The sequence below is a fragment of the Stegostoma tigrinum genome, chromosome 15 (genome assembly GCF_030684315.1).
Source record: "Stegostoma tigrinum isolate sSteTig4 chromosome 15, sSteTig4.hap1, whole genome shotgun sequence".
Taxonomy (NCBI): domain Eukaryota; kingdom Metazoa; phylum Chordata; class Chondrichthyes; order Orectolobiformes; family Stegostomatidae; genus Stegostoma; species Stegostoma tigrinum.
This window is the reverse complement of record NC_081368.1, coordinates 13455732-13479110: the sequence shown is the minus strand read 5'-3', so window position 1 is coordinate 13479110 and position 23379 is coordinate 13455732. Positions and strand designations below refer to the sequence as shown.

The 23379-nt window shown below is 40.9% G+C and overlaps 1 protein-coding gene across 1 annotated transcript in view; it reads left to right on the top strand.

The window, feature by feature from the left end:
* The window catches only part of npas2 (neuronal PAS domain protein 2), a 219486-nt gene that overhangs the window by 187341 nt on the left and 8766 nt on the right, over positions 1–23379 (top strand). The window contains exons 14-20 of the mRNA XM_059651271.1: positions 4196–4280; positions 6777–6906; positions 7924–8030; positions 9362–9439; positions 12777–12938; positions 13946–14161; positions 21239–21438. Of these exons, the coding sequence (XP_059507254.1) occupies positions 4196–4280; positions 6777–6906; positions 7924–8030; positions 9362–9439; positions 12777–12938; positions 13946–14161; positions 21239–21438 (978 nt within the window). The remainder of the gene's footprint in view (positions 1–4195; positions 4281–6776; positions 6907–7923; positions 8031–9361; positions 9440–12776; positions 12939–13945; positions 14162–21238; positions 21439–23379) is intronic.

Here is a 23379-nt window from a genome sequence, read left to right as displayed (position 1 = left end):
GTTTAATGCACCTTTCAAAAAAGATGACTCCTGCAACATTACAGCAGTATCAGCATGGTGACATAATGACAATGCTACTTACTTAGTTTAACCAAGAGTCCCAGCTAATGCTGTGACAATGTATGTTCAAATACCACCTCGGCCACTTCTGGAAAGTTAAATTCAATTCGCAAAATCTGGATAGTGAAGAAGGCGTGCGGTATCAGAGATATTGGGAACTGCAGATGCGGGAGAGTCCGAGATAACAAAGTGTGGAGCTGGATGAACACAGCAGGCCAAGCAGCACTTTAGGAGCACAAAAACTAAGATGCTGCTTGACCTGCTATGTTCATCCAGCTCCACACTTTGTTATCAAAGTGTATGGTATGCCTGTCTTCATCAGTCAGTGCATTGAGTGTAGGGGTTGGGAGGCCATGTTACAGCTGTACAGAACATTGGTTAGGCCACTTTTGGAATACTGCCTTCAGTTCTGGTCTCCCTACTATAGGAAGGACGTTGTGAAACTTGAAAAGGTTGAGAAAAGGTTTACAAGTATGTTGCCAAGGTTGGAGGGTTTGAGCTATAGTGAGAGGCTGAATAGGCTGGGGCTATTTTCCCTGGAATGTTGGAGGCTGAGGGGTGACCTTATAAAAATTCATAAATCATACAGTGAATAGCCAAGAACTTTTCCGAAACCGGAGGGCATAGGTTTAAGTTGACAGGAGAAAAATTTAAAAGGGGCTTAAGGGCCAACTTTTTCACGCAGAGGGTGGTGTGTGCATGGAATGAACTAACTTCACCTGACAAATAGGTAGCGCTTTGAAAACTTGTGATTTCGAATAAGCCTGTTGGGCTACAACCTGGTGTCATGTGACCTCTGACCTGGAACAAGATGCCAGAAAATACGGTGGATTCTGATAAATTAAACATTTCAAAGACATCCGAATGCGTATATGAATAGGAAGGGTTTAGAGTGATATAAGCCAAATGCTGGCAAATGGGACTGGATTAATTTAGGATATCTGGTCAGCATGGATAAATTGGACCAAACAGTCTGTTTCCATGCTGTACAGCTCTATGACTCTATGCTGCCCAGAGTTAGTCATGACAATGAGACTTGTTATTGTAAAAATTTAACTGGTTCACTAATTGAAATAACTCCACAGAGTCCAGTATCCCATCACCAGGTCACCATTTAATTACACATGGAGAGTCCTTGACACTGATCCAGCTCCCTCACAGCCAGCTCTCAGAGTGAATAGGATATTGTACGCCCCTTCTGACACCAGATTAACAGCCCCAGTCAAGGAACTCATATTCTATGCGGTCAAACTGGCACCCCTCTTAACATTCACTACAGAAATGTTCTCTAAAGAAGGAAATCTGCCATCCTTACATGGTTTGGCCTTGAGATTCAAGGTGTTGTAGTTGATTATTAGCTTCACATTCAAACATCCCAACAAGCCACTCAGTTCAGGGCCAGTTAGGACAGGCAACAAATGCTGTCCTTACCAAAAACAGACGTGTTCAATGAGAGCTCAAAACAGCATGATCTGTTCAGTGTTGGAGTATATTGGGAAAATGGTAGGATTCTTAAATCCACAAACCTTTCACTGAAAGGCCAGAAAGCCATGAATTGAACAGAGGAACAGGTGAAGGCCATTCAGCTCCCCCCTTGCCTATTCCGCTATTCATTGAGATCGTGGTTGATCTGTGGCCTAACTTCATGTAAGTGCAAGGCCAGGATAGTCTTCCCAAGGTGTAGTGCCCAGATCTGCTTGAATTGGTGACCATGAGATAAAATCATAGTTTCTGATGCAAATCAGCAGTTGCCCGCCTTTTTTAGAATCAGTGAAGTGACGTTTTTGAAGCTTGGCCAAGCTGTGCGTGCAGCAGAATAGACACAGTGCCCTCTGACTGTAGACTGGATCACTGCATTCACACACATTTCAACAGTGTCAATCCCAGCCTCAAGGCAATCCCTTTTTATAACGCCATTCCCTCAGCTGAAGTTAAAGGAAAATACCTCAGGAATAAAGAAGAAAACAATGCACACACTGCTACAACCACTGGCATTGACTGGCATTTAGCACCATTCAATATTAAACATCCTTTCAGCAAACCCAAAAGCTGGCGTAACTACACAGGGCAGACTCAGTACCAGGCTGGATTTTGAAAAGATTGTCAAGGTTAGAGCAGAGCAAGATTCAGTGATTTCCCTGCTCTAAGCTGAGAGGTCAGTTTGCCAACACTTTGCCACCTCAAGCGTTCTTTTGAAAAGGAAAAGCTCAGCAGGTCTGAGCCAGTCTCCACCAAGAAGGGTTTTGCGGGGTGGTCAGCTGCACAAGGAAATGCCATTGATTTTGATAAAGATATGGTTTTAAAATCCACAAGAACCCTTTCAAATGCACACTTAGATCTTGGAGACCGGCTGCTGCTTTCCATCATTTATGGCTTTCCCTTTGTGCATGCAGTTCTTGGCGCCACCTACAGGGTATTTCACATTGAGACAGAAAATAGAAGCAGGAGGAGGCTATCCGGCCCTTCAAGCCCTTTCTGCCATCCAATATTATCATGACTGATTATTCCAACTCAGTATCGTGTTCTCATTTTCACCTCACACCCTTTGATGTCTTTAGCCCACAAGCATATCAAACTCTTTCTTGGAAGCATTCAGTGTTAGGGACTCAACTGCTCTCTGTGGTTGAGAATTTCACAGGCTCACCACTCTCCGGTGAAGAAATTTATCTTCATTCCAGCCTTAAATGGCCTGCCCCACATCCTTAAACTGTGACCCTGTGTTTATACAGATCGCAACCACGAATGAATAAAATAAATCCCATAATATCCCAACACATGACCCACTGTACAGAATGCATTGCAACTTTCAGAACAACTTACTCCTTTATTGCTGGTTCAATGCAGTAAGCTGTCCTAGGTCTGTTCACTTCAAGTGTTGCACATTGAGGAGTAAGAGAAGGTGGAATCATCATTGTCCTGCTGTCGACTGTTGGTGGTTTAACCTGAGAATCACTGTGCCTCAGGCGAGGTAAAATGGAGAATCTTCCATGGTAATCTCAGCCAGTTGCAGGAACTGAACCCCTTGCTGTTGGCCTTTTTCTGATGAAGGGTCCAGGCCCCAAAATGTCAGCTTTTGTGCTCCTGAGATGCTGCTTGGCCTGCTGTGTTCATCCAGCCCCACACTTTGTTATCTCGGATTCTCCAGCATCTGCAGTTCCCAATATCTCTGATCCCACACTGTTGGTATTGCATTCCAGCTGACCAAACATCAGAGCTAACCAAGCCCCTAAAAAGAACAATAGTTCCAGGCCCACACAATTCTGAGGAAATGTCACCAGACCCAAAACATTAATTCTGATTTTCTCTTCATAGAGGCTGCCAGATCTGTTGAGCGTTTCCAGCAACTTCTTTTTTTTGTTCCTGATTTACAGCATCTGCAGTTCTTTTGGGGTTTTATTTAGTTCCAGACCCACCTTGTTTTTTTAACTGGCAATCTGTAACTAATATAATTATAGTCGTGGAGGCAAGCAATGTGGATAATGTGTGCCTGTTTGGTTTGAAATAAGATGAAGAGCTCGATCTACGATTGTATGTAGATATTCAAAAGCAGATCCTAGACTGTTCGGTTGTGTCTGTGGCCTACATGTGTAAAGGATCTGAACATGGAAAGAGTTGAATATCACAGCATTTGTGAGATTTAGTCCCGGGAACGAGATTAAGTTCGTGTCTGGCAGTGATAATTATCTGTGCAGTCTCGCGTGAACATGGATCAAGTTATTTCAAAATAACAAGGTGTAGAGCTAGATGAACACAGCAGGCCAAGAAGCATCATAGGAGCAGAAAATGATGAAGGGTCTAGACCTGAAACGTCAGCCTTCCTGCTCCTCTGATGCTGCTTGGCCTGCTGTGTTCATCCAGCTCTACACCTTGTTATCTCGGATTCTCCAGCATCTGCATTTCCTATTATCTCAAGTTATTTCAACCTGTCTTTTATAGCAGTTCCTCAATGCTTTGCAAACTTCCAGGTAAAAGGTTTATTTAGTAACTTGGCCACTTGTAATTTTTCGCACGATGTTGAGTTGTGACCAATAGTGTAATCTGATGTCTGCAATGTTGCTGGTGTCACAGTCAGGATTCCTGGATGGAGTAAGTAATCAACCTGAATTTTTGGGTTTTTTTTTCCTTTGACTTGCAGCTATGTGGAAGTCAGATCAGAAAGACGAAGGGAACAGGGCCTTGAGGAATCTTCCCCTGAAATCCTGCCCTCGACTGCACTGAAGGTAACGTTAGCAGTGGGCAATTGTCAGATTTTTGACCAAGTCTCCTTTGTGTGGAGAGTTCACATTTCTCTAAGTCCTGTAGCACAATGATATTATAAACAAAAGAAACCTGTCTTCGGTTGATTATACACCAAGATAGAGGCGATGGTGGAGAAATTGTTTCCATTTACAGAAGGGTCAAGCATCACCGGATACAAATCATCATGGAAAATGGTGGGAAGATGAGAAGACTTGCTCATTTTGATCCAAGTTATTCTGATAAGGATTACACTGCCTACGGTGAGAACAAATTCAATAAAACCCATTTTAAATTGTAAAGCTATATGGAAAAAAATCAGATGAAGTGGATTGATTGGATTGTTTGTTCAAAACACTGGCACAGACAAAATGAGTCTATTGGCCTCCTCCCGTGTTGTCAGTGATTTGGTGTTGATGAATCAACTAAAGCAGGGCTTCCTGAAGCGGGGCACCATCTCAAATGTTGACAGCATGGGCTGTGAGGCAGCAGTAGAGCTCGGACCCAGGTTGTGGCAACTGTACTCATCCTCTGGCAGGACCCGCACTGCTCTCTGACACCTACTCCCCAACCGCAGCTCTCATTCCTCACTCAGTGTCTCGACATCTTCCAAAAATGGGATCACGTTGGAAAAACATTTGGTAAAACTGATCTAGAATGATTTGAGATAATAAAATGTGAGGCTGGATGAACACAGCAGGCCAAGCTGCATCTCAGGAGCACAAAAGCTGACGTTTCGGGCCTAGACCCTTCATCAGAGAGCTCTCTGATGAAGGGTCTAGGCCCGAAACGTCAGCTTTTGTGCTCCTGAGATGCTGCTTGGCCTGCTGTGTTCATCCAGCCTCACATTTTATTATCTTGGAATTCTCCAGCATCTGCAATTCTCATTATCTCTGATACTAGAATGATTTGAGGGTTTCTTTCGTGATGTCTTTTTTAAAATTCATTCATGGGATGTTGGCTGAGTCAGCACTTACTGTTCCATCTCGATTTGCCCCTGAAAATGGCTGGTGCGTTGCCTTCCTGAAACATTGTGATGTTGGTAGACCCACAGTGCTATTGAGGAAGGGTTTCTAGGATATTGACCTAATAATGTGTCGAAACAAAAGACTGGAACTTTGATTCTAACTTGGATCAGAAAGCCATATATTGTGAATCTGTGACACTGTTTACAGGACGGGTCACTGAAAGCTGAGCAATCATGATGAAGCATCTCCTAATGGACTCACACTGTGCTATGCTCTGCAATTCTGCTGTTAGATCACAAAGGCTAGTATGACTCAATCGCTTAGAAATGCAATTGCCTGTCAATCTGGTGCCACCATCTGTTACAAACACCTCCGTGCTCAGGATAAAAGTCGACTTCTCTTCATCTTGATTTTTTAGTGGTTTTAATCAAATTCTAGCATTTCTTTTAACAACCATGTAATTTTTTTAATGTTATTGAAATGTCAGTGAATGTCAAAAAGCTCTTGAGTTTAGATCACTAGAGTTTTGCAACAAAGTCAATGGATGTACATCTCTTTAACAATGAATATGGCACAATTAGGCTTCACGTTGAAGCAAGAAGTGCCCTCTGCATTTTACCATCATGTTGGACCAATAGCAAGACCAGCATTGTGGCTCTCGCCCTGACTCCCTATCCCCAGCACTGAATCCAGCACTATCCCAAACCACTGACCGGCTATGATCTGAGCATTCCGTTTGATTTGTGAACCCATGTCCTGTTGGTCACACAGACCACTTGAAGACACCGTCACAACGCTGAGCATTTCTGCTCATCCTCCACTCAAATCTTCACTTACTGCCACCCTGTTCTGGATAGCCTTCCATTTTTTCACAACACAACCCATAATCTTCCACCCAACCAATCTTTCCTGACTGTAATCTATTCAGCGCTGTTGTATACATTGTATATGCCAGCATTATCCTATCCTATTCAACACAATCATATATATTGTATATACCAGCTTTATCCTATCCTACTTAGCCCATTCACCACTCAAGGAGCCAATGACCAACATTGTTTTATGACCGTCCAAGGTTTCAAATGCACATTTCTCAACTCCATACTTAAATGGATTTTCTCTTCATGATCCTCACAGTCCCTGTCTCTGTAACCTTCTCCCAACATATATCCCTTGCTCAAACTCTCAGTTCAACCAACTCCAGGTTCTTTACATGTCAAGATTTTCATCATTTCACCATGATGGGTACGTAATCCCCTCCACTTTGAAATTCCCTCCCAAAATCTCTTTGCTTCTCTTCCCCCTCACATCTTTTAATGTGTTCCTTAAAACCCACTTAGCTTTTGGACATTCCTTGTAACATCTCCTTTGGGTTCCATGTTGATTTTTGTCTAGTTCTGAACCACCTTATTAAGGTGATGTATAAATACAGTTTGTTGGAATAAACCTCTCAGTAATCTGCACCTCATCATTGTTTCTCGCTTAGATGTTTCTTTTCTTCCCACATTATAGACTCAAAACTGCAGGCAATGTGACAGTGCCCAAGACATTGCCGTAGAGAGATTGAGTGGCAGTCGACCATGTTCAGTATCATCTCCAAGTTCACACAAGTCCTCTCAAACTGCACTTTCAGATACTCCATGTAAGTGGAATGTTCCAATTTTTTTGCTCGTTTATTTCCCATTTTAATATATAGACAAGGTACAATAAATAAAAGAGAGATAGGAACATGAATCCTATTTCATCAGATAATTCCTATGTTCTTTGAGTCCAGCTAGTTCATTTTATACTATCCTGAAGCTATGATCATGGAACTGTTGACTTCACAGTTAATCTCCATCAGTGATTCTACAATACACACCAGACATGAAGTGGAGAAAACCACAGCTTTACGATCAATGAGTCTAAAATAACCTCTTCTGCCCAAGAATGTTGCATTCACCTAACATCATGCTTCAAATTACTCATAAGACCATAAGAAGTAGAATCAGAAGGAGGCCATTCAGCCCATTGACTCTGGTCAGCTATTCAATGAGATCATGGTGGATCTGAAAACCCACCATTCTACTTTTCTGCCTCACTGCCATTCCCTTACTGCCTGAGACACCAGAAAATTCAAACAAATAATTAGATCATTACTTTCTTTGAAATTCAATAATCCAAAAATGAAAACACTCCCGCAGGATCAGTCAAAGAGTTATAACTCACATGTAGTAATGTTTGATTTGGAGTGTTGATACAGACCTGTAACACAGTGTAAGCATATTTAGGTGTTAGTGGGGTACATCATTAGCAATGAGAACAGCATAGCCTGTCCTGGGAAAATTAGACACTAACGTATGGTAAGGCTTTGAAACTATCTCATTCTTTAGCAAAACTTGATAGTGCATTTCTAACTTTTGAATATATATAAAATGTAGCTAGTTCATTTTCTTTCATAGTTCAAAATACCTTGCTCCTAACTGGATTATTTTAAAGCAATACTCTTACGTACTTGCGACAAAACGCTAATGCTTTTCTTATTATTAAACTGCATTCTTGCTGAAATTGTATGCGTGTATTTTGCTTCTCAATTTTTGTGTTGGTTTCCTTATGAAACCTATAAGCTCAAGAGAAAGTCAGAGTTTTATCTGAGTCAATGAATGTCTGATTCTTTCAGCAACACAATCCAAAATACGAACAGAAGCAAGTACACCTTCCAGACAATCAGTAAATACAAACTTACAGGACAAGTCAGCTCAGAGACCACGGCAAGTCAGCGCTCAGGTGTGTTTTTTCTATCTTCGTGATGTGCTGCAACGTAAGCAGAACCAAAATTGCTAGAAACGCTCAACAGGTCTGGCAGCAGTCTGTAGAGAGAAATCGGAGTTAAGGTTTCAGGTTGAACGACCATTCCTCAGACTTGGGGATCCCACAACCTTTTGGACTCAATATCAAGTTCAATAACTTTAGGGCTAGATCTCTGCCATGTCTTTAGCCCAACCCTCACACACCAGGCTTTGTTCTCACATAGTCCACTATTACACACTACCTATGGTTGGCCACTAACAGTCCCCATTAAGAGCTATTTACCCTCCTAGTCAGATCATTATCCACTTGTTTGTCTGCTCAACTGTTCTTTGCTCCTTTTGGGCTCTATCTCCATCTATTACTTACTCCTACCCCCGCTCCATCTTCTGCATATAAGCAAACATTTTCTGAGCTATCATCAGTTCTTTCGGTTTTTGTTTAAGCAGAATAGAATGCCTGGCTCAGATATTCAGCAGGACACAGGCTGTAACCAGACAAAATAACTGAAACTTTCATGAAAACGTAAACCACTAAAGCAAATCTTACTGCTTATTGGACTAATTCATAGCACCTTCCTGAAAGATATTTCATCCTCCTCCCTGTCAGTCTACCATCCCATTAGGATGAAACGTTTTTCAAAAAAAAGAAAGAGTTAGGATTTACATAGTGCCTTTCACAATCTCAGGACACACCAAAGCCACTAAAGTTGAGGTCAGTGTTTAAATAAAGGGAAACTTTAGCTAGGAACTCATATGTAGAATACATTACAACAGGAATAGTTGGGATAGATGTAATAGAATTATTTAAGGAGAAGCTGGATGACTATATGATGGAGAAAGGAACAGAAGATTATGCTGTTAATGAGGTCTGGGAGAAGATTTATGCAGATCATTAATACCAGTGGGCAGAGAAGTGGGGCCTCTACTTCTGAGCAAACATCCTCTGGGTTCAAGTCCCACCTGTACTTAAGGTATACCAAAGAGGTTGGTTAAAAGTAACTACGGCAGCTGAGCAAATGAAGAAGTGTCCTGACCCGAAACATTAACTGTCCTGCTCCTCTGATGCTGCTTGGCCTGCTGAGTTCCTCCAGCTCCACACTGTGTTATCCCTGACTCTAACATCTGCAGTTCAGACTATCTGTGAGCAAATGCGCTGTTTTGTTTTGTAAATCCCATGTCAATGTTTTTAGAACGGTCTAAATTGATTACTTACACAGTAATGACAAAGAACACATTCTTGTGCTCAGGATATCTTTACTTATCGAAGTACACTTTGACCAATGGATTCTGTCTTTATATATTTTCCAGGCCCTGATGACAATGCCAGCATCGCCAGATGCACATCAACAGCAACCAGCTGTAATCGCCACTCCACAACTTCCCTTGGTAAACAATATCGCCATTGCTGGATTTCCTTGTTATGTTTGACAAATAAAAGCCTATGAGTCATTTTGCAACTAGATCTAACCTCATAATGCAGATGACAAATTTACCTGTGCACACAATAAACATCACCTTTATCCTTATAGTTAAATACTTAAATTGTTGGGCTGTTTTCTGAGGAAAGGTGGGACAGTCTGGAATTATATCAACAGAATTTAGAAATTAAGTAATTAGGAAAGCCAATAGAATGCTATAGTGCATCATTAGAGAATCGAAAAGTAAGGGGAGTTATGCTTCAGTTACACAGAGGATCGTTGTGATCACAGCTGGAGCATTGTGTACAGTATTGGTCCCCTTATTTACAGAAGGATGTAAATGGATTATAAGTACTTCACAGGTTGACAGGAGTAATACTTGGAATGGGTGTGTTGCGTTATGAGGAAAGGTAGGAGAGGCTAGGCTTACATCCACTGGGGCTTAGAAGAGTGAAAGACAATTTGATTTAAATATATGATATCTTCAGGGATCTTATCAAGGTCCATGCCAAAGAATGTTTCCTCTTGTGTAAGAGGGGTCAAAAATAAAGAGTTGCTCATTTAAGATAGAAATAGAATTGTTTTCTTTCAGGCTTTGAGAATCTTTGGCATTCCCTTCTTCCAAAGCTAGTGGCAGCAAAGTTCTATTTTTAAGGCAATATGGATAGATCTTTGATAAATAAGAAGGTAAAAGGTTATAAGTGGGAATATGGAGTAACTAGATCAGCGAGGGACTCATTAAATGGTGAAACAGGCTTGTGGAGCCTAGAGGTCTACACAGCTCTTAATTTGTGTATTCATATTTCTTACTTTCAGTGTTAAACTATGGCCTCACCAGCATCTATTTTAACTGACCACCTTAATTTCCTGTGAGCTCAACTGAGTTGGCACCTTGTGTGTTCCAAAAATCATGAGTTCGAGTTCCACCCTTGACTAAAATTTTTTGGCCGCACTGTGGTGCAGCATTGCTAGAAGTGCTGTCATTTGGGTTGTTAAAGCAAGGGTATGTAAAAGTCTGTGCAGCACTAATCCAAAGATAAGCAGCCGAGTTATCATCAGTGTATGCCAGTATTTACACCTTAATCAACATCGATAAAATAAGATAATCTGGTCATTTATCATATCGGCTTTTGTGGTCGCTCACTGACTGCAAATTAGCAGATCTCCCGTATTATAACAGAGACTATGCTCTGATAATATATTGTCAGTAAAGAATGTCCATGGTCCCATATAAATACAATATTTATTGAGTGTTTTCTGGAGTATGTGTTTCAAAGCTTCAACAATTTTGTCACTTAGTCATTATCAAGGATTTTCAGATGTGTATTACATAGCTCTTTATAGTATGTTGTTATGATATGTATTATGTTACGACTTGCATTTGCAACACTCTGGCTCGCTTCCAAGATGTGATTTGTCTTTTCCATGGCACACATTGAAATGAGAAATGTTCAGCAGCCTAGTAGCATCATTTGCTCCACCATCAGTTTCCTCCTCTTTGCCTCAATTGTCTATCTCTCTTCCAGTAACAAAAACATATAAAGAAATGCAAATGGAAAACAGGAAAGGACCATCAAGACCATTGTGCATATCCCACACATCAGGATACAGAGATTTCCTATGTATCTGGACACGAATAATGCCCCAGAAGTGGGGAAAAAGCAGGTTTAAAAACCCAGGTGCATTAGCGAGGGCAAATGGGAAATTCTTATTTGGTCTTTTTAGGTGATTGTAACTATTCAAGGCCTATATTACAGGATATATACACTTGTAACAATTGTTCTGCCATGGATTGCGGACCTCATTGGCAAGGAGAGCATTTACCGTCTGGGCACAAATTGTCTTCAAGAAGTTTGTGATGACCCGCCATCTTGAATCGCTGCAGTGGAGGCATCCACGCATACTGTTTCTTCCTGTGGGTCAGTCCTAAATAAGGGGACACTGTTTTAAAACCAGAGGATCATCCTTTTAGGAATGAAGTGAGGACACTTATTTTCTCTCAGAGGGTTGTGCAAGTATGGAATTCTCTGCCCCAGCAGGTGGTAGAGGCAGGATGATTACATTTTTGTAAGGCACGGTTGGATTAATTCATGTTCATGGGTGGGGTGGGGTGATATGGTGCAGAGGAAGTGCCTCCTACCTCTAAACCATGTTCAAGTCCCATCTGCTCCAGCAGTGTGTTGTAACAATCCCAAACAGGTTGATCCAAAATACCAAGGTTCTTGCTAGGCAAGGGTTGGCAGGGCTAGATGGGAAGAATTTGCAACACAAGCAGTTTGGCCACTGTCTTATGAGATGGCACAGCAGGCCCGAGGAGCTGAATGGTCTACAGCTGGTCTTATTTCATATGTTTGTGTCAGAGGTTGGGATTTTTGGTTGCATGACGGTGAAGGAGGTAGCAATGTATTTCCAAGTTATGATGGGGTGTGACTCAGACAGGAACTTGCATGTACTGGTATCTGCTATCTTTTTGTCTTTCTGGGTGGTACTGGTTGCAGGTTTAGAAAGTGGTCCATGGGTCAAAATATATCTAAGAAAAGATGAACAGCCTGATATCCAACCCTGTTGAGCCCTTGTATAATTTTAAGTAGGATATTTGGTCCTCTTAACCATAACAGTTGTAAATAACTAATCTCTATTCAGTCCAGAAGAGGCAATGGCCAAGTGGTAGGATCACTAGGCTATTAATCCAGAGACCCAGATAATATTTTGGGGACCTGGGTTTGATTCCCACTGTGGTGGACAATGGCATTTGATTTCAATGTGGAATTAAGAGTCTAATGATGGCCATGATATACTTTTTATGGAAAATTCCATCTGGCTCGCTCGTGTCCTTTAGGGAAAGAAATCAACTGTTGTTTCTTGCTCTGGATTACCTGAGACATGCAGCAATGTAGTTGATTCTTTACTGTTCTCTGGGCAATCAGGAATGGATAATAAATACTGGCCTAGCCAGGGAAATTCATTGCCTGTGAATGAATTTGAAAAAAAAATCTACTTGAACCATTCATACAATGATATTCTACTGTATGGTTCGGGTTCTTGATACTGCTGTAAATTAGCTTTATTACAGACCCTCAGTCCCCAGATATTTATCTATAAAAATGATGCTGACTGGTATTTGATAATTGGTTGAATTCTCACCATGATATCAGACTAACTGATCGGTACCCAGCTCGCCTTTGCATTTGAAAGGAAATGATTCAGAGAGCACAGCAAGACGAGTGGAAGAGTGTTCATTGTTTATGATTGATGCCACAAGTTCCTACCGGAGATCTGTTATACACCTTTCTGTGTTTCTGCAGCAGCCCATGTACCAATGTCCTGCACAGCTGGGAGTAATGCACCAGCTGAAGGAGCAGTTGGAGGAAAGGACTCGCATCCTGCAGGCAAATATCAAGACACAACAGGAGGAGCTGCATCAAATTAAAGAACAGTTGCAGTTTGTGCATGACTCCAATCTCCAGGTATCATTCTCATGGATATGTGTGTGTGTGTTGTTTCCTTGTGCTTCTGCCTCAGTAGGGATGGTTTGGAACTTCTAACAGTAAATTTTGCTCTGCTGTTGGACATAAGGTTTTCCTTTGTAAGGTGGAACAAGCTCTTTTGCCATAAGCGGGAATATAGAATGAGATAGTCTTCATTGAATCGCTGCAATGCCCAGAAAGAAGATGTTCAGCCCATCGAGGCTGCACCGACCCTCCAAGAGCATCCCACCCAAACCCGGTCCCCTGGCCTTTCCCCATAAACTGGCATGTACCATGCTTAATTCACCCAACCTGCACGCTAGGGGACAATTCAGCATGGCCAATCCACTTAACATGCACATCTTTGGAGTGTGGGGGGAAACCAGAGCACCTGGCAGAAACCCATACAGTCATGGGCAGAATGTGCAAACTCCACAGAAACAGTCAGTTAGATTCGAACCAGGTCCCCAGCGCTGTGAGACAGTAGTGTTAATCATTGAGCCTCTGTGCTTCCCATTGAATGGTGAAGTAGGGGCTGAGTCGCCCTCTCCTGCTTTTAATTCATATCTTGTGGACTTGGTTTTCCTATGTACAATGAAGTGAAAACATTTACCCTTCCAAGGTGCTCCATGTACCTAGCCCTGTACACCATCTGCAAGAAGTACTGAAGCAGATCACCACGGCTTCTTCAATGGCACCTTCTAAACTCGTGACCTTTACCATGTGGAAGGGCAAAGGTAACAGAGACCTGAGAACATCATCAGCTCTGGGTTCCCTTCAAAACCACACACCATCCTGATTTGAAATTACGTTGCCTTTCCTCACAAAGGCAGCCTTACCAGAGATGTAAATCTAATTAATAAAATATCCCAAGATTTCAGAACCATTCAGTGTGGTGGGAAAGAGCAATTACAGAGAATTTCTTGTAATTCCATAGCGTCAATTTCACAGAGCAGCGGCATATTTCTAGATAGGTTTTAATACATTTTATCTTTATGTGATCATAGATGTTGCTTCAGCAGCCCAGTTCACTTGGGTTTAATGCATTGGATCATCAAGATCAAGGACAGAAGCAACAACAGCAACAGCTACCAGGAAATGTCATGCAAAGCCCTTGCCTATCCAGCAAACAGCTGCAAACTCTTGTGGACTCTGAATTACATGGCCAGCAATTGTCTTCTTCCCAACATGTCCTCAGGGAACCAAGTGTGAAATCAGTGCAGGTAATGTCTTTCCCGCAATTTCCAATAGCCAAATATTGGGTCCAACTTCTGAGGGGGCTTTAGGACATGACTACGGGCTTTTGTTCTGAACAATATGCTAAAGTAAATACAAGAATCAGTTGATCTCCAGTGGCATCGAACACATGGCTTCAAACCATCTGTATTCTTCAGCTGAAGCAGGGTTGAGAAAGAGGGATCGATGGACCAGGGCAGAAATCAATTCTTTTTTTGTTTGTACTTGTACATTCTGCCATTTTTTTTGCATCTTTTCATTGTGGTCTCCTCAAATTAATCATGCAAAGCACCCACAATAATTTGCATTTATATAACTCCTTTAAAGTAATAAAATGTCCCAACGTGATTTTGTTGGAGAGTTTTCAAACCGAATTTGACAGTGAGTTCGATAAGGCTATATTATGTCAGAGACCAAAACAAAATTGATCAAAGAGTTTTTTTGAAAGATGCTTTAAAGACCAAAGGAAGTTGTAGAGGTCTAAAGCTTACAGCTGTGGTACCTGAGGATATTAATGACGGAGTATCTAAAATAAATGATGGTCAGGAGGCCAGAATTGGTGAAGTACAGATATTTCAGAGTGTTGTAGTGCTGGAGGAGATTTAAGGGTTAGGAAGGGTTGAGATCAACACAGGATTGATAGGTGAATGGGACTTGCTCTAAGCTAGAAACATATAAACATAGAAAATAAGAGCAGGAATAGGCCATTTGGCTCTTTGAACCTGCACTGCCATTCAATATGATTGTGGTCGAACATCCAACTCAATACCCTTGTTCCCATTTTCTCCCCATACCCTTTGATTCCTTTAATCCTATGAACCATATCTACATCGTTTTGAAAGTCTTCAATGTTTTGACCTCCACATTCCTGTTGCAAGGAATTCTATAGGCTTACTGCTGTCTGGGAGAATAAATTTCTTCTTACTTAAGGCGTAAAGGCCTGCCCCTTATTCTTAAACTTTGACCTCTGATTTGGAAGTCCCTGGTCATCATGAACATCTTCCTGCATATACCGTGTCTAATCCTGTTAGAATTTTACAGGTTTTTGAGATCCCTGTTCATTCTCAGCTCTATTCAGTGTAGTCCTAACTGATCTAGTCTTTCTGTGTACGTCAGTCTTGCCATCCCAGGAATAAGTCTGGTAAACCTTCTTTACTCTTCGTCCATATTCAAAACATCCTTCCTCAGATGAGGAGACCAATACAGCACACAGTACTCCAGTACTCAAGACATCCCGAGACCTGTATTTGAATCCTCTCTCTATTAAGACCAGCATACCATTTGTCATCACATGCTGCCCTCTACCTTCAGTGATTGGTGTACAAGGAGGCCCAGGTCTTATTGCACCTCCTGCTTTTCCAGTCTATTGCCATTCAGATAATCTGCTTTCCTATTTTTGCTTCCAAAGTGGATTATGTCACTTTGCCCACATCATACTAAACCTTCCGTATTTGTCCACTTACTTAACCTCTCCAAACCACAGTGCAGCTTCTCTGCATCCCCCTCACAGCATTCCCTCTTACCCAGCTTTATGTCATCTGCAAACTTGGAGATAGATATGTAGTTTTCTCATCTAACCATTAATATAAATTGTGAATAGCAGGGGTCCAAACATTGATCTCTGCAGTACGCCCTAGTCACCGCAAAAGATCCATTTATTTCAACTCTTTGTTTCTCGCATGCCAACTGGTTCTCAATCCATTTCAGTACTTGACCTCCAAACCCACGCACTTTACTTTTTCATGCTAGTCTCTTAGGTGGGACCTCATTGAAAACCTTCTGAAAATTCAAGTAATTTACAGGGTCCTGCCTATCTACTCTACTAATTACATCCACAAAATACTCCAGCAGATCTATCAAACACAACTCCCCCTGGATACACCCAAGCTGATTCTGTCTGTTCCTATCATCCACTATTACATATTTTTAACGACTTCTAGCACTTTTCCCACTCCCAATGTCAAGCTAACCAGTTAATAATTCCCTGTTTTCTCTCTGCCTCCCTTCTTTCCTCATGAGGTTAACATTAACTACCCTCCAATCCATAAGAATCTATTCTAGCATCTGGAGAATTTTGCAGGATGATCACTACCACATCTGCTATTCCTAGAACCACTTCCATAATTAATCTGGAATGAAACTTATCGGGTCCTAGGGATTCATCTGCCTTTAATCCTGTTAGTTTCCCCAACATTTCCCTACTTATATTAATTTCTTTCAAATCTTCCTTCACATTCAGCGTTGTGTTCCCCCATATTGTTGGGGTGTTAGGATGGAGCTAAAGTATGTATTTAATTGGTCTGCCATCTCTTTGTTCCCTAATATAAATTTCCGTGTTAAATTCTTCAGAAAGTAAATGCGAGTTTTGGAAGGCCTCAAGTTTACATGACTGGGCTGTCAGATGTGCCATTGGAATATTAAAGTTCAGGGTATAAAAGGCAAGGGTGAAGTTTGCAACATCAGATGAACTGTAATGACACCGACCAACCTATGATGATACTGCAATACCTCTACTTCCAGGACTGTTTCATGTCACCCTCTTCCCAACAGTGATGCTACAACATCCTCCACTGGCAGGACAGTGTAATTACACCATGACAGGTTTACATAGGTAACTTACATTGTAAATGTGGGATAACAAGGTGTAGAGATAGATGAACACAGCGGGCCAAGCAGCATCAGAGCAGCAGGAAGAAATTTCTGAAGAAGGGGCTAGGCCTGAAACGTCAGCCTTCCTGCTCCTCTGATGCTGCTTGGCCTACTGTGTTCATCCAGCCCTGCACCTTGTTATCTCAGATTCTCCAGCGTCTGCAGTTCCTACTATCTCTAGTAAATGTGGGCTTTGGAATTTAGAACATAAGTTACATTCCGAGATCATTAAAGGCATCATACAAATCCAAGCCCTTTCTTCCTTTTCCTTCTTTCTTTTATAACAATAAGAAAAACTGACAAGATAATATTGACAAAATCTGCAGTTTCTGTTATAATATGTACTGAGTTCCAGGCAAGTTAAATGTTTGCCATTACCTTTGAAAGAAATTGAACTTATTATCGTAGAGGACAAACTAATAAAATTTATATGGGTGGTGTCCAAATTACTTTGTAACTGTCAGATTAAAGCAGGTTAAAGGTTACCTTCTACAGCCAATGCCCCCAGTCCTGGCCGTATTATAGATGATGAAAACAACAATTAAATACAATCCAACCATTTCATTCATTGGTCAAAGGCATTGATTCTGAGTGAAGCTGAATTAAAGAATACATTTCAATGTCTTTGCATTACCCCCTAGAAGTAGAAAACACTCTTTAAATGCTTAAATGTCAGGAATATGTGTTTACTTAATTTATATGCACAACTTTATTAAGAGTTTTGATGGTTAACTAACAAATTCTGTGCGTACATTTGTATGCTAAATGCAGGAACAATTCTTTACCCTGTGATGCTAATTAGATTGTGAACATATGATTAGTTAACTGACACACAAGACATTGCACTAATATATTAATCAAATTGTTAAAATAGTCATTTAGAACTTGTTAACGGCTTTGTAAAAGCAATTGATGGGGGAGTCATAAAAATATTTTTATGAATTAGTATCAATACTGAATTTTGATCATTCTTTCAAGAATTTAAGTTTGGGATTGAGCTGTGTTTAGTTGTGTCTTGAAAGAAGTTTAATAACAGCAATTAGTTTAAGATGAAAACAGTCATTGTAGGTGTGTCTGAAACCAGATGGACCTGTTTATGATCACAAGGTGTAGAGCTGGATGAACACAGCAGGCCAAGCAGCATCAGAGGAGCAGGAAGGCTGATGTTTTGGGACATTTTTTTCTGAAGAAGGGTATAGGCCCAAAACGTCAACCTTCCTGCTCCTCTGATGCTCCTTGGCCTGCTGTGTTCATCCAGCTCTACACCTTGTTATGTCAGATTCTCCAGCATCTGCAGTTCCTACTGTGTCTGGCCCTGTTTGTGGTTTGCCACACTTGCAGTATGACTCATAAGGATGAATTATCTCCTCATGGGCCCATTTGATATGTTCGCTGTCAATAATGTTGACAGGGCTGGGGTGGGCAAAGTCAGAAGTCTCGAGACACCAGGTTATAGTCCAACAGGTTTATTTGAAATCACAAGCTTTCAGAACACTGCTCCTTCTTCAGGTGATCTGAGGTGACATGGGAAATTATAAGTTCAGTCAAATAAAAGGAAGCATACCTAAGATTTAGGCAACTAAAAATAGATAAAACAAGCTTGTGGAATATGGAGAAAGTAGGAAGAAGCTCAAACTGGGATTTAGGATGGGCTAAAAGGGGCTGAAATATCCTTAGCCAGTGGAGTTAAGGAGAATGCCGAGGCATTTTATACATAAATTAGGAACAAGATAGTGGCTTGTGAAAGAGCAGGCCCATTCAAGGATAAAGGAGAGAGGTTATATGAGGAGCCAGAGGAAATGGCTGAGTACTGAAATCGGTATTCACCAAAAAGAGGGACTTAAGGGATGTTGAGCTGAAGGAAAGGTGTGTGAATACTCTCGGGTAGGTCAACTTAATGAAGGGAGAAATATCAGGTGTCTTGAAATGCATTTAGATGTGCAAGTCTGAGGGCCAGATGGGATCACACCAATGTATAAGTGTATAATTTAAGCACAGTCCTTCCCATCATGTATTCAGTTCCACTTAGAAGAAATTACAATATTCTCACAGCTTTCCTAATTATTTGCTGTACCTGCATGTTAACATTTGGCAATTGATACATAGGAACACCCAAATCTCTCTGTAACTCAGAGCCCTGCATTTTCTCATCATGTAGATAATGTGCTTCTTTTTTATCCTCTCCGCTAAAGCTGACAATTTCATTATTGCCCACAATATATAGAGGGGATCGCTGTGTTATGAACATCCAACTTACAAACATTCATACTTATGATAATTTTAAAGATCTGACATATCAATATTTACTGTGCTTAGGGACAGCTTCTTTATATTGTACTGCAATGTGTTCTGACTTGCATACAACAGACCCAGTTTGCAAAGTTGAGACTGCCTGGACTTCACTTACTCTATTTTTGGCAGCTCACATAAACCATCTATATGCTGAGCAAGGCAATGTGTTAACTATGACAAATGTTATGCCCTATACCATAAACTGGATATTGTCAAAGATGTAGAACAAGACATTAAATGCATCAACACAAATGCACCACCATTCCCCTTGCCACTTAGCTCAATGTCTCATCTCCAGTAAACATCAGAGCCATGATCTAAACTTAAACTATAAACTCATTATTCAACAGCTTCATAGAGGGATTGGTGTTGAAACCAAGGCCTTATGTATTAATACCCTGAGTTAGAACATAGAACATAGAACATTACAGCACAGTACAGGCCCTTCGGCCCTCGATGTTGTGCCGACCTGTCATACCGATCTCAAGCCCATCTAACCTACACTATTCCATGTACGTCCATATGCTTGTCCAATGACGACTTAAATGTACCTAAAGTTGGCGAATCTACTACCGTTGCAGGCAAAGCATTCCATTCCCTTACTACTCTCTGAGAAAAGATCGACATCATAAATCAAAATCCTTGTGATAAAAGTTTTTTACACTGCGTAACCATATTTCAATAGGTTGTAGGATATTAAACCCACACTGATTATTCACAGAATAGTGCCTGCTCTCGTTTTAGATATTATTCCATTGATATTTTCTTGCTCTTTTCAAGAATTTATTTTTCAAATTATCTGTTGACTTCCCTTTTGAGAACTTTGTTATCTTTGCTTCCTGTCCACTGCCTGGTCAGTCTTAATAAACCTGGTTGTCAAAGAGAAAATATCCTCATTGCACACTTCAGTTTTTTGATATTGTTCTTAATTTTTTGATATCCGTTAAGAAAACAGAGAAAACATGTTTCTATCGACGGGGAGTCTGGGTTCAGGGAGCACAGTCTGAAAAAATAGAGGTAGACCTTTCTGGAGTGAGACTTGAAAACACTGCCACATCCAAATTGTTAAACTTTGTCCCGGATTGATGCTGGATTAATTATTAACTTTAAAACCGCGATTGAGAGCACAATTCTTGTGTATTTTTTATTTGTTCACGTGGATGTCGATGGCTAAGTCACCGTTTGTTGATCATTCCCTTAACCATTTATTGCCCATTCTTAGTTACCCTAAGAGTTAACCACATTGCTGTGGGTCTGGAGTCACATGTAGGCCAGACCAGGTAAGGATGGTAGTTTCCTTCCCTAAAGGGCATTAGTGAACCAGATGGATTTTCTCGACAATTGACAGTAGTTACGTTGTCACAATTAGGCCAGCCCTTTTTATCCTAGATTTTTATTGAATTCAAATTTCACTGCCTGCTATGGTGGGTTTAAGTCTATTTCCTCAGAGCATGAACCTGAGGTTCCAGATTACAGGATCAGTTACCGCAGCTTGGAATCTGTTAAGATTGGAAGATCCCTGCATTTGTAATCAATGCCACCACCACCACTAGGTGGAGTAACTCACAAGCCTGTGGAGAATCTTAGATAACAAAGTGTAGAGCTGGATGAACACAGCAGGCCAAGCAGCATCTTAGGAGCAGGAAAGCTGACATTTCGGGCCTAGACCCTTTATTTCAACCAAAGTTTGAAAGTTTCAGATGATTCAACAGGTTGCCTGAATTTTTTTTTGCTCTAGATGTAACTAAATGGCAAAATGTATTGGTATGAATGGTGTAGAGAGTTTCGTCATTAGTTAGCTGCAGATTGGATGGGTGAATCTAAACTGCTTTCAGTCTGGGTGCCTTTGTAGTATGTTACAGAGTGAAATCAAATTGCTTCAGAATCAGGGAAAATACACAACAAGTGCCATGAATTTTGCATTCTCTGTTCACTGCTTTACCAGTGATATCTACGCGTTTAAAAAAAAATTACTGTTCTGATAATGGCTTGACACTATGGATGCAACTGGCCATGGGTGGTAGGTCATCTTTAATGGTAGCGCCTCTGTTCTGCGCTGGGAACAAACAGTTTGCAGTTGGAAACCTATTGCACAAGGGTTAACTGATTGTTCATTTCTGCAGGTTCAGCAGCAGTTCATGAAAGGAGATCAACTGCGACACGCCAGCTTGCAAATCCACTCACATACCAGTCGGATCACACCACTCTTCAGTAACCCCATGATGTTTGCCCAGACTCCAACAGTACCCTGCCCTATTCCACTGCCATCTGACGTTAGTCAGAGCCACTCATCTCCAGAATATGGACATGACCGACAATTAAGGTACAATTCTTGCAGCATGTTGTTGCATGATTTGAGAGCTAAGGAAAGACCAATTAATTTGAGTCACACAGAGTAGGCAGGGCGCTGCCCATGGTTGATTGCTGCAACTTAACAAGACCACACTTTCTAACATTATTACCAACAGCTATTGCCAATATTACAATGAATGCAAACTTGACATCTGCTCATAAAATATGAGTAAGTGAACAAAATAAAGATCTTTCTCAGGACAGAAATTATTCCAAGTGTTGGTTAGATTATTCAAGTGATTCAGCTAACAGGCTTAGGGCACATTAATGCGTTCTTAAAGCAAACCATAGGGTTACGTTCCTCTTAAGAACTTTTTGCTATGTTGCACTGTTTCCAGAGCACAGTCCCTCAAAGCTCCTAGTAGAAATATGATGGAAGAGCTGTTATTTTTGTCATTAATGACAGATGATCTGAGTTCTGTTACAGATTGTTTTATCTGCTATCATCGCTACTTAGATCATGATATTAATTTGTATTTCCAAAAGTCCTTTCCCGCTGTGGTCTACTCCCTTTATTGAATTCTTAGGCTATATTTTCATGGGTAAACATGCTAACTTGGGATTCATCCTTCCTGCTGCCCTCATTATCAAAATTGTACCTTTGAACACAACACTCACAAGCTCTGGGTCTAAATGATAATAGGTGTTATACTAGGATGCAATACTTTGCCAAACACAGTGTCTGGGTGAATACTGTAGACACCATTGAGACCATTGTGTTTGTGTTTTGTTACTGTCTAGCTCCCCCTCCACCAGCCTCACTGACTGTGCACCTTGGCACAGCTTATTCTCCTGTTCAACCCTGGGCTGGATTTTCTGCTACTGTCGAAACTATTTCTGTTATCTTGCCCCTGAAGTCCACATGCACAATTTGGTCAATGCAAGGATAACTTGCTCAACTGCACGTTAATCAATCCCCTCCCCACCACATGTCAATCAGAACTGTGAAGCCCATGTCCTTTCTCACAAAGTGTTGCCAACCGTCACTTCTATCCCATGGAAGCCAAGATCAATTTGATGATTCCTGGCCTTATTTACAAATCGCTCCATGTTCTGGTCAACTCTATTCAAAGGGCCTCCTTCTAACCGCATGTGCTAATCTATTTTGCCAATCTGCCTGATTGAATATTGCAGTGTATAGCCTATTCACCTTCGCTCGCACCATTGAAACTAAACTCACAGGAATTACACTCCTGACCTTTGTAATCCCCTTCCAAAACCATCCTAGCTTGCTGGTCTTCACATTAAGGTAAACATCCGTTTGGCCTTGCCTATGATTCCCCACCCCTTCCTCATGTACTATTTTCTAATGCCTACTTCTTTCTTATCGAGCATTTCAAGTTTAACAAGTGCTAAATAATGCTTATTTTTTAATTCTCTGGGAGCATGGGGATCCTATAGATCCCTGTTGCTTTTTGGAAAATCCAAATCACCTTGCCAACCAACTGACACCTCATCCTCCTAAAGCACAAATGGTTGTGATCCTTCGACATTTGGTGTTCTTGCTTTTGCCCTGATGAGTAAAAGATGAAAAACATCAACGTTTTGTTTTTCATCAGTGAGTAATGAGTTTTGGCATTAGGTCCAGCACTAAATTAAATTTGTTCTCCCATTATGTTCATTATAAACCTGACATAATATATATTCAGAATCACTTTAATGGTAGTAAGCTGCAGTTGGGAAATAACTAGTATAATTATGAAACCTTCTGTCATATGTTATAAAACATTGAGTACCTTTTATCATGTGGTGACAACCCTCCAGTTATAATTGGTCCATGTCACTGTATCTGTCTGAGGGAAGTTGTAAATAAGATTGCAAACTGAAAAGAACTATTTTTATTAATAAAAACAGGAAGTTCTGGAAATACTCAGCCAGTCTGGCAGAATCAGTGGAAAGAGAAATAAGATTT